This window comes from Rhinolophus sinicus, linkage group LG10 (genome assembly GCF_036562045.2).
Source record: "Rhinolophus sinicus isolate RSC01 linkage group LG10, ASM3656204v1, whole genome shotgun sequence".
NCBI lineage: Eukaryota > Metazoa > Chordata > Mammalia > Chiroptera > Rhinolophidae > Rhinolophus > Rhinolophus sinicus.
The window spans coordinates 15,440,203-15,452,434 of record NC_133759.1 but is presented as its reverse complement, the minus strand read 5'-3'; the positions used below and the strand labels follow the sequence as shown (position 1 = coordinate 15,452,434).

The window sequence follows — 12,232 nt, the reverse complement described above, 5'->3', positions numbered from 1 at the left end:
CAAACATGCATTGCATATATGAACAAGTTTTAATGTTCCCCAAAAGCAAAAGTCTGAGTAAATTTCTTACAAAAATAAATATGTTTCTTGGATACCTGTCTCTGGAATTCCAATATTTCACTATGCTCAAGAAATAAAGAATAAGTTTAATAATGCTCAAAGAAATAAATCACAACTAATATACTTAGTTAAGTATGCATTATATCTATATCAATTTATTTCCTTATCTTCTCCTCTTCCATTCGCTCTCTGTCCTCTTCCTTTTCCCTTATCTAGCACCAGTGTTTGATTCCTAGGGTAGTGAAAACCATGCTGCCATTAATTTGTTATGGCAAAATTCAACATCACGCAAACCAAACAGTATATGGGGTTGATTTGCAAGATAAGTAAGTGTGCTATAGTAGAGTACACATCTATTTAGTGCCCTTAGGTTTTATATCATAAAAATCATGTTTTTCATTTCCGGTAGGCTCTTGGAAGACAGTAACATATGCAATGAGACCTATAAGAAAAGACAGCTCTTTCGGTTGGTATGGTTTACTTTTTTAAAACTGTGTTTTCAGATTAAGTGGCAAAATCAATGTTCAATATAATTGTATTAGTGTAAAATATCTCTGTTGATGAAATAAAATATGTTTGGTTATCTCTTTGTAAAGCTTGTTACAGAGCTAATGTTGAAGCCACATTGGATAATGTAAGCTATGGGACTGGGAGACCATTATTTTGGATACAATCCGTTAGGGTTCTTCCTCTGATTTTCCTCAAGGGTTAACTTTGGAAGCACACTGATTTAATACTCACAAATCAACTTTGATGAATTTCAGAGTTAACATTTCTCTGACAGGTTCCAATTGTATGGACATTCCCAACACTGGAAACAAATCAATGATAACTCTATTTGAGTATTTGTTTTTTAGCTACTGCATCTATCATAATATTTCAAACAGTATTTTTTCAAGCATAGATTTTATTTCTTAGGAAAGGTATGGGATTGCTTCCAATTATAATGAATTACTTAAATCAAGATATATACATATTTACACACATACACACACACACACACACACATATATGTTTACCAATAATATTAAGGTATATAATATAATATTATAACTCGATAACTATAATATAATAATAATATATATTTTTAAGTTATGAACTAGGTGGGAAGCTCCATGAAAGCAGAGGGATCATACCCATTTTCTCACTACTCTATTAAATGTATCTCTATGAAACAAAGGATACACAGTGCTGTATATATACTCAACACCTAATACATATATTTATATGTCAGTGCTTTTATGACTATTACGATTCATCTGTTGTAGGAAAGATAAAACAAACAAACAAACAAACAAAACTCTTGCCCACTTACAAGTAAGAAAATATCAAGAAAAATAAATGATGTGTGTGCCTAGAAAGTATCTTTTTGCAGTAAATCTGAACTTAGGATCTAATCATTAGAAAAGGTACAGTAATTTGTTCCCTTTACGCTTTGACAGAAACACAAACTGGATTTTTTTTTAACTCCCTTCATATTTTTAGGTTTAACTACATAGTTTAATGCTTTCCTCTTCTATCGTTAGATACTTTTCACACTTAAAGATTAAGAAAATAACTCTGCATTTTTCTCTTGAAAGCCCAAAGAAAGACTAGATTTATTAGTACTCTTGCATTCATATACCATGACCTGGTTTGTTCAGACAATATCGATAAAATATGGGTTCTTGCCCCACGTAGGCCCATTAGTTTTACATAGCCCCAAGTAAGGTCCCTCACAAGAGCTACCATCTACTCAGATCAGCCATCCCAAATATGGACACCATTGCCCACCCAAATCACCAAACATAGAAATCCAGGAAGATGATATGGCACAGAGCCATCCACACAATATAAAATTAATTCAAAGTGCATAGCATACCTCATTTGGGCAAAAAGAAAATGCCATGCTCAAACAACAAGGAAAATAAATGTTATCAGTTAATCAGCTCAGAAAGAGAACTTAGAGCATGTGCTTTATGAGTACTCTAAGATCAAATTCTAGTTACATATAGGAGGGCCAAGTCCTCTTTATGACTAGACATCTCATTACCATTGTCTTCTTGGTTTCCAATAGGAGGACTAAGGAGTGATGGAAAGACACTTGGGGATATGTTTATGATGTTTATGATTCCACTGCCAAGTAGACGTAAAACTTAATTCTGGATCTCACCTTACAAGTGTTAAAGAAAATAATCAACAGAACATTATAAAATATTGTTTCAATGTTTAAATGTCTAGAGGTCATAAACTAGAATTAGATGTGTTGTTTTGAATCTCATTAGTGGGAAACCTCTAAAGCAGCAACTTAAATTCCCTCTTTTAAAATGCACAGATCGTGACTTAGGAGGATGATTGGAGCTGATTGAGTAGAGGGAGAAGAAGTTAAGGAAATCTTAGGTTGCCTTATTGGCCAGCAGATGTGGCACAGGTCTAGAGGAAGCACCCAGTGTTCTAGAAACATCTCTGCCAGAGTGAAGGGTGTAATCTACAGCACACTGGTTTGCACCCAGAAATAGTGGTGGACACCTCCTTTGTAGAGAAAGGCCCAGCCAAACTGACAGTTAGAGGAAGTCTGGATTCCACCTGTAGAGGTGCAGCGTTCATGGAGGAAAGGGATAATTGAAGCAGAATTAGTTCACCCCCACGCGGAGAGCTTCCTTCTGACGCATCCTGTACGCTGAGGTAGGGACTATCCCCAAATATTTTCCTATAACAAATATTCCATATTAGCTACAAATGAGATCATTGTCGCATCTCTTGTGCATTCACAGTTGCTAAACAATGATTTAGCCAGGTTTTGTCAAATTCATCAAAATTATATGGGAAAAGGATGATGTTAAATTTGGAGATTGAAAGGGAAACAATCAGGAATCGAAAAACTGCTAACCTTTCTAGCAGAAAAAGGTAGTTTTCCTCCAGGCTACCTCTTCTGGCTTTCTTGATATTTAAAGGAGTTTAAGAACTAAAGTCACGGGGCCATTGGTGAGTGTTTGATACCTCCTACTACACCGTGTCTTTTTTTAGATGGTCCTTGTTTCTAAAACCAGTCATCCTATGGTACTGAGAACAGAGTGTTTGTAAGGAAACATTGACAAATGACCGCAGGGCACTGAGTGCTTTCGTTTTGTGAGTTTTCTGTTCCACTTCCTCCCCTCACTTTACAAAGTTCTATCACAGATTAGCTATTTCATTTTTATTATCCCTTAGGTCCCTTTACCTTCTTAGGTTTTCATGAAATAAAAGAGAAAAGTTTAGTAAATAAAGTTGAAGTAAAACCTAAAATTTTCTGTGTATCCTCTATGCAATTTGATTGGTGAGTATTTCAATCAGATACACAAACGTCTAATGTCTCAACAGTCCATTATTGTCTTTAGGAGAATATTTATTTAACAAAGCTAAATGATCACATCTGTAAGATATGGATGAAGATCTGAGTAGATCATATTGCCCAGTGATATGAAATTAGAGGTTATATCTGTTGTCCCTGATTTATGAACCCTTTATTTATTTACAAGCTATGAGACTTAGGATATTTTAATGACCCATTATTTCCAACTGCAGAAAAATCTTTGAAAACATTAACTAAGTTACTCGTTAAGCAGATTGGAAACCAATGAAAATGCAAATTTTATCAACTTTCTCTAGAAAAGACATGCAGTTTTGCACACTGCTTAGAAATTCGCTGGAGTCTTCAAAATCCACTCTGGCTATTGGCTCTCTTCCAATAAGTTCACTTTTTCTCTATTTGAATTTTCAACAAATGTGTTTTGTCACCTATGGAGGTTTTTTGTTATTTCCATTGATCCCTTTAGAAAGGTTCATGTCAGTGTAGTGTTTATACTGTTGTTATCACAAGCTTTACCATGTGAAAAGGATTAAAAGGCTCTTTCCTCTGCCCCTGAAGGTTAAACTCACTGAACATAATTCTCACCATAGCCTAACAGTAATTTCTGTGATTTCTGTGCTGTCTGTCAAAGCCTTGATGAATTCAGATACACAGCTCATAAAAATTAGAAAATAAATTAATAAATGGCTTCCCTAGAACCGTGTGCATTTTACCATGGTTCAATTATTTAATGCTGAAGGGAGAGACAAAAGTCTTCTTCTTTGGTGGAAGTTGCTTTTAGGATCCTCTGCGATCATAATTGTTTCCAAACATTGATTCATTATTGATTTTGTTCAGAATTTATCCCCCTCTCCTCTCCACAACAGAAGTGAAAATTTATATTTTATACCGTGGTTTTCTAGTGTCTCCTTCATTGGCAGAGGGATCGTGTGACATTTCTAGGTTTATTTTTTGTTTTTTCTGTTTGTAACGAGTGTTATGTGTGATGTGTATCTGTCTGTACATCAGTGAGGTATTTATCGTATTGTTTGTGAGGCAGCAGGTTTCATGGAAAGAGTTGCCCAGATGGGCCTTGTGTAGACGACTCTTCCAATAAAGGTCCCATTCTATGTCCATACCGTTCATGGAAGCTAACACTGTCCCTGTGCATCTTTCTGATGGTCATGCTCCAGGAGCAACAGAGATGGCTCGGGGAGAACGTCCGGAAGTCGGCAGAGCAGCTCTGAGAATGAACTCAAGTGGTCCGACCACCAAAGAGCCTGGAGCAGCACAGACTCTGACAGCTCCAACCGCAATCTCAAGCCCACCATGACCAAGACAGCGAGTTTTGGGGGCATCACGGTGCTGACCAGGGGTGATAGCACATCCAGTACCAGGAGTACCGGGAAGCTGTCCAAAACAGGTAGTTAATACTGAAGGGGATAAGTCCTGTGGTATTTCCTGAATTCTACCCAAGCTATAAGGTCACTATTCGCTCTGACTTCGAGTTAACTACTAACATTAATTAGGCAGGTATAGATAGAGGTCAGAAAGTGCAGCTTAGATACCAGTACTGCTTCTTGCTGTGTGCCTAGGTCTAATTATTAACTTCTCTAATCTCTAGTTTACTCATCTAGAAAATATAGGTGATAATGGAATATTACTCTAACCCCCCTCAGTAGATTACTGTAAGTTTAACTTCAATTATTTATATAAAAATGGTTACCAAGGTACATGGCAACTATTTTACAAAGTTTAGGATTTTTTTTTTTAATTTCATACCTTGATTTATCTCTTAAAACCACATTGTAAGATAATTATGATATTAGTAGTTTCCATTCCTGCTTTGACATACTGTTGGTATGCTCCTGGGGAAGTGAATTAATCTGTTTTTGTCTCAGTTTCCTCATTTGAGAAATGGGAATAATAATAGCACCTATATTGAAAGGTTATTAAGACCAAGACTTAACATACACAAAGCAATTCAAACAATGCCTGGCAAGTTACTAGCCCTCAATAAATACTAGTTCTTATTTATTTTTATTATTACCATTTAATATTTTCATCCCTCCTTTGCAGATAAGAAAAGTGAGCCTCAAAAGATTTAGAGTTTCCATGTAGTCAAATTCCAGCACCTTTTTTTTCCCTTTTTTTTTCCCCTCTAAGTGAATAGTGATCTTTTGAGGTAGGTAGTTCAAGTGTGCACGGACAGTCTTTGGGAGGTGCATGGGGATGAGAGATATAGGAGAACCATTCACTTGAAGCAACTTTAAACACATAGAGACATCAATACTGTGGAGTTCATATTAGTCTGCAAAATACCCTAGTGGTCTGCCATTACTAGCTCTTCTGTCTCCCAAGAATCCCTCACCATTGTTTTAAATTATTTTCATGTGTTCATGATTCAAATACCTCATAAAATCCCAGGAAGGTGACAGAGGACTATTCAAGAGCACTCCGTGAACTTCAATTTTTAGTTTAGTATGTGTCGTAATTGTGTTGGTTTGGTTTTGATTTTGCTTCAGAAGTTTGGAGGCCCTGATTCTCAGTGAGGGTGGGGGTGAGAGCTGTGATTCAGTGACAGGCCGTGGATGTCAGGTTATACTGGTGGTGCATTCACAGCCTGGTATTGCTGGTGAATGGGAGGCCAAAGTCAGGTGGGGGATGGTGAATGGACAACACCAACCAGGGGTTAGCCATGGGCTATCTAACCTAGACTATGAATAGTTTCCCAACCAAAAGTCACATTCACTCTAGGGCAGGGACTCTATGAAACATAGACTCATTATGCTAATTGTTTAACATAATTATGTTGTTGACAAATGCCTCCTGAGAAATGATCTCATGTTTTCCTACCTAGGCAGGAAATTAATAGCATTTAGTCACAGTCACTACTTTGTATATCTTGCTTCTTGGAAAGATCAGGTGGGCTCACATTGCCTTCTGTCATTTTTGTTCACCAATTGGAGAATTCTTGATTTCTTACTCTAATTAATTGCTCTTATATCCCACTATTGCATCAACTGAAGTCAAGAAAATCCACTGTGGTGCACGTAAGCTCTTGTAAACTAAGAAAGGTTAAATAGTTTTAAATCTCCTTAAAAGTCAAAAACCAAGTACCTTAAATGGCTTACTTAAAAATTCCAACACACCAAAAGAGCGCTTATGATTTTTAAATTAATCATCATTCTCCATGTGCCAACCCCCAATCACTTCCAAAGCAAAGCTTTTTGGAAACATTTAACACACTTTAAGAATGCTAAAATGCCATTTTCTTTGAAGAATGATTAGAAATTGTAAGTGCTTCAGACTTTTTTTTCTTTTAATCTAAGTGTCTCCATTTGAAAGCTTGTCACGGTGCAGGAGTGGAAAGCAAAAAAAAAAAAAAAAAAAAAAAATTAAAGGAGATCAAGATAGGTTGTCAAAACAAACACAATTACCCAAGATGATTTTATGAAGCAAAGCTGTCAGTTTTGCTGTCGTGGAGCTTCAGAACAGCACAAAGTTTCCATTTTTTTACCTCCTTGTTCACAATGGAATTGCAAACTTTCTTTTGACCTTTCAGAAACCAAGTCTGGAGTTGTGACATTTAAGCTACTCTTCTTCTCCTCTAATTACATAGGTTCGAGCTTTAAATAGATAATAACAACCTTTTTTAGGTGGGAAACATGTTTCCCTATATTTTGGAAAAAGCGTATTATCCAAGTCTGAACCCACAAGCACATTTCTCTTGGCCTGTACTGCTTTTCCCCTATTGTATCGCCCACACTGAGCCCAGTAATGGTCACCTAACAGGTATACGTCCAGCACACACCTATGGAGGGAAATGATGTCATTGTGTCATTACATCCTCCTTGTAAAGAGAACTGGAATGGTGGAGCTTGCGCTGCAAACTCCGCTGTTTCTCAGTAGTGGCGCTGTGGTTGAAAAAGAAGACGATGACATCTATTTCAGTCCACACTGGCCAAACTCCATTGTTTTACTGTCATCCTTCCCTCTTGATCTGCCGTGCAGGGGTTCTCGACTTTAACTTCATGAACGTCACATGAAGCATTTCTTGAAGCACAGACTGCTTGTTCAGGAACCATGCTTTGAGAACAACTTCTCCAGGGAAATAAGACACTTTTCTGTTTTGCTTTCATAATTTTACCTGTCCTGCTCTTTTGTTTTCTGAATGCAAGGGTATTCTTGTTTTTGTTACCTTTCTTGTCTACACCCTAGAGTATTTTTGGAACCAAAGTAAGATTCCTCATCTTGCTGCCACTTCCTATTCTTCATGTTTACTTTCATCACTACAGCAAATCATCCTGGATATTCTCTTCTTCATTGTAATTTCAGATCTTTAGGTTATTCTTCTTCACTCTGACCCTTGCATCTGTAAACATTTTCTTGAATTAAAAAAACAACAACTTATAGTTCAGAGTCCTTATACAAGAAAAATTGCGTTGGGTGAGTTAAACAGGCAAGGAAGACTTTATTCATAACTATTGCAATTGGAGTCAAGACTATTACAATAGGGGAGTTTTGCTGAAACAAAAGGCAAGGGAGTTTTTAAGTGAGCTTGTGGTAAAGTACTGGAGGACATTAGAGATGTGATTGGTCAGTTTGATTAAACCATGTGTGTTTGCTAATGGGGTTTATCTAAGGCAGGCTCTTACTCTACCACAGAAACTGACAGGTAAGGGCAGGATTTCTTGATGATTACATTTCAAAAGGATGGCTCCCAAATGCTTAAGTAAGACATTCCTGGCTTGTAAAACTCATAAAATTCTGGGAGAAGATTTACATCTTAAGGGAGCAAAAAGGGAGGTAAAGGGCCTATGTCAGGAAGAAATTTGTCTGAAGTCTAGCTGAGCTGAGGGGCCCTCTAAGGCCACCATCCTCATTATCACTCATCATTTAAGTTGGTGGCTTATATTTTACAAAAGAGGATGTTGAGGTCTCAGGAAGGAGTCACTTCCTGAAGAAAACACAGCTAGTGCTTGGCAGAACTAGAACCCAAACTCAGGATGCTTCCTCCCTCGAGAGTGACAGGCCCCCATACTTGAAGCAGATCTGCCCATGCCCTTCCCCTTCTGCCCTGCCCCCTTCCCAGTTTTCCATTTTGTTTTGTCTTATGATCTCTTTTCTAATCTTTTCCCATTTTCCGCTTTTCCTTTTTCTTGTCTCTGTCTTGAGTGTTCACCTGAGTCTCTCACCCAGCCTCCCTACACCTCCCACAAGCTGCCTCTTAGGGTCCAGCTTTAACTTCTGAGCATGCCTTTGAGAGTAGCATTGAATTTCCGTGCTACATCTCCGAGAACTAGGCACAGACCTGTTCAGGGCTCTGGGCCCCACCTGGCTCTCGTTTCAATGACTCTAGGGAAAACATCGGACCTACTGGCTTAGAGTGTGTCCATGGATTCATGTTACCTCAGTTTGACCTCAGACTCCACTAAGTGCCCTTGGGAAATTTACTTAACATCTCTGAGGATCAGTTCTCCTCTTCAAAATGAGGGTACTGTGAAAATTAGATTGGATCGTTCATATGAAGTGATTAGCACAATGACAGTGCCCAATATTTGCCATTGCTGTCATGAAGTCCCCGAACAAGGAAACAAAACAAAACAAAAAACCCACTTTAACTCTCTGCACCCGAACTAGTCAAGTTCTCAAATATCAATTTTATTTTTTAAAAGAATCTTTGAACAATTCTAATCCTGTGTCTTTTATCACCATTGCTAACATCCATTTTTGATCAAGAATTTCAGTAATGCTGGCTGTGTGTAAAATATCGCTTTCTCTGATTATGGGTGCTTGGTGCTTACAAGCTGATCAAAGCTTATGATAAATCAGTCAGAAAGGCCTGTTCCTGAACTTGGTGACAGGGTGACTGCTGAGCCACCCCTCCACGGAGGTTTGACTTTGTCTCCACCTTTGCAAGTGTTGAGATTTTAAGCTAAATTGACTTCCTTTCTTCCTTCTTTTAACCTGTGGGATCAAATCATTTGCATTGTATTTACATTGTCTCCTTATTGTTCCTATTGAAGCAGCTGATTTTCCCCAGCTGATAGGAGGGACATTTTAAGTCAAGGATTGATATCCATCTTCTGAAATCAAAATGAAGTCACTCGTTGAGTTCCCCACCCCCAACACACATACCCATGCCCGCACTAGCTCACCCCTCAAATCAGTTAGGATGTGCCTCACTGGACCCAACTCTTTCTCACTGTCTATCTCCTGGAGATGGACGTAGTCACTTGTGTACAACCTTACATGTTTGGGGACAGGAAGTTTTATTGTATTATTACCATTGTTGCTGTTGTTGTTGACTCTGTACTAGTGTCAAACTTGGACTGTCACATCAAATCACATGGGAATGTCCTCAAACCAACTCTAGTTTGCATTGGCGCTGTGACTTCAGTTCAACCTCAGGTCATAATGTCAGTTCAACCGCAGTCTCAGGATTACTCTTAGCATTTTCAAATTTATTTTTCTCCCCATATGTTATTCAGAAGCCCATTAGTATTTAAACCAGGTAGATACAGCAACTTGAACTGACCTGAAACTTTATCATTATCAATAATCAAGTCATGGAAAAAAGCAAAGATTCTCAACTGAGAACACTTGTGGCCATCCATGGTATCTACATATGCATAATTTCAGGAGGCAGTTGGGTCATGGTTAAATCTAGATTAGTCTGCCAAGATCAAATCCCAGCTCTGTCATTGTTTAGCTATGTGAGTTGACTTGAGTTATCTAACCAGTCTATGCTACAATTTCCCTATCTATATAGGCAGCAACAGTACTTGCTATTAGTGTTTATCCAAGTGCTCACACATACTAAGTGCTCAGGAAATATCACTGTCCTCTAAAAGTATCACTCTTCAATGGCCCCTCTTCTCTGTAATTGCATGTTGTAGTCCTATTACTTATTTTAAAAGACTTCCAGTTTAACTGAAGAGCACATTTTAGAATCTTGAAAACAATGTTAACTATTCCTTATATATATAAACCTTCAATGACACAGAAGAATGTATTTTTAATGACATAAATCAAGAGTTATGGGCTAATAATTTAAAAAATTCCCTGTACTACATTCTTGCAACCTATGATATCATCCAAATCATCTATTAGTTTGAATTCACAGACACAAAAATTTTGCTTGGTGTGTTTTCTCTCCAATGCTTGGGTTCATATTCAGTGCCCAGAACAGACATGGTCAAGGGTGCCAGAGCTGCTTGGCTCTGGTTACAGTGAAGAGTGTCTAGTATCTAATGGACATTGAATGTAGCCGGTGTTTCTTTGTCCACAATAGAGGGAAGGGAGATGATCAGGGCTAGATTCCATCTTGGGGGCTTCTGCATACTGATCCAGTTACCTACATGTTTGAGAAATCCACAGTCCACAAACATCCCCCTGACTTGACTCTTCTGTGCCAACTGGAGGATGCTCAATCATTGCCATAAAGGCCAAACCCTCGTTGGTCCACCTCTTGGCTGTATTAATGACTTCTGTGAATGTGTGAAATAGAGAGCAGAGCCTAAGCACTCCCAATAGAAATGATCCAATTCTGCTCCCTTCTGAAAGAAGAGATTATTTCTGACTACGCACCTTCAAACTGAGCCTTAGGGACATTGAAGAACCAGTACGTTAAAACCATCTGTGTGATCAGCCCCTCCTAGGCCTCCTCCTTACACTGTAGTCTCTTTAACTTCCATCCTAGTCATTTTATCCTCATGGCTCCAGCTCAGGAAGACATTTCCATGGCATTCGTTACTCACCGTGATGGGAGTTTTCAGGCACTGAGTTCAGGACACCACTTACCAATTCATCACCTCAGGGGCACGTGAGAAGGCCGAAAGGAAATACTCATTCTTAATCTCTTTCCTTTTAGGAAATTGACACAACAGAAAAATATGTAGTAAATATTTCAGTAAAATGTGAGCCCAAAATGTGGGAGGGGCATGAGTTAATCTCCTCCCACAGCACTCACCTCACATTCTTTCATGATGGAAGTATTTAGAACCAGAGTGCTTGAGTGATGTGTTGCTTTGTGTCTCTGGTAGGTTCTGAGTCGTCCAGCAGTGCGGGTTCCTCAGGATCACTGTCCCGCACCCATCCCCCTCTCCAGAGTGCACCCCTGGTCTCAGGTGTTGCAGCCAGTTCTCCTGGCTGTGTACCCTATCCGGAGAGTGGAATTGGGGGCCAGGTTGGTGCCGGCAGCACAAGCTACATCCTCCTTCCCCTTGAAGCTGCAACAGGCATCCCGCCCGGAAGCATCCTTCTTAATCCACACACAGGTTAGTATATTTCCTCTGCTTTGGCAGGGCCACGAGACCAGACTTTAGTTCTTGTGTTTGATCTTATACATTTACTAGCAAGTTTTCTGAAAATTCCTGAGCAGGAGAGCTTGGTGCATGAACTGCTATGAAAGGTCTTGGTTTAGGAAGAGTAGATCTATAGCTATAACCAATATATCTCCATATTGGTGTCAGTATTGATATAGATATATAGATACTTCCCAGAAATAGCTACTTTTCTCTCTGTCCTCTCTTCACTGACCATGGTGTGTTTCATGTATTCCCAAGAACTAAGATCAGAGATTGTGGAGTGGTGAACTGGGATATACTAATTAAAACTTTGTTTCTCAGAATAAATCCATGGATAGCCTGTTGTGATGTTAAAAGTGTTTTTTGCATCCATGATATTTCAGAAACTTGAGATTTTTAACTGGGACACATAATGATCAGTAACTATGGAAGTTGCTTTCTTCCCTGGCCACTTCACCAAACTCCTACTGGAGATTAAGGATTACCAGTGGTGAAGAGGATACAGAGAGCAAATTCTTATGTATTTTAGAGATTTTAAACCTAGACTAGTTTT

General features: G+C 38.6%; 1 protein-coding gene across 20 annotated transcripts in view; it reads left to right on the top strand.

The window, feature by feature from the left end:
* The window catches only part of ARPP21 (cAMP regulated phosphoprotein 21), a 422,242-nt gene that overhangs the window by 348,688 nt on the left and 61,322 nt on the right, over positions 1-12,232 (top strand). For 16 of the 20 annotated variants that reach the window (XM_074312647.1, XM_074312643.1, XM_074312653.1 and 13 more), the window contains 3 exons: positions 470-526; positions 4,561-4,790; positions 11,416-11,649. In XM_074312647.1, coding sequence (XP_074168748.1) covers positions 470-526; positions 4,561-4,790; positions 11,416-11,649 — 521 coding nt within the window. Of the gene's footprint in view, positions 1-469; positions 527-4,560; positions 4,791-11,415; positions 11,650-12,232 lie in introns of those variants that run through there. The other 4 variants (XM_019727681.2, XM_074312652.1, XR_012489621.1 and 1 more) reach the window with 3 other exon arrangements.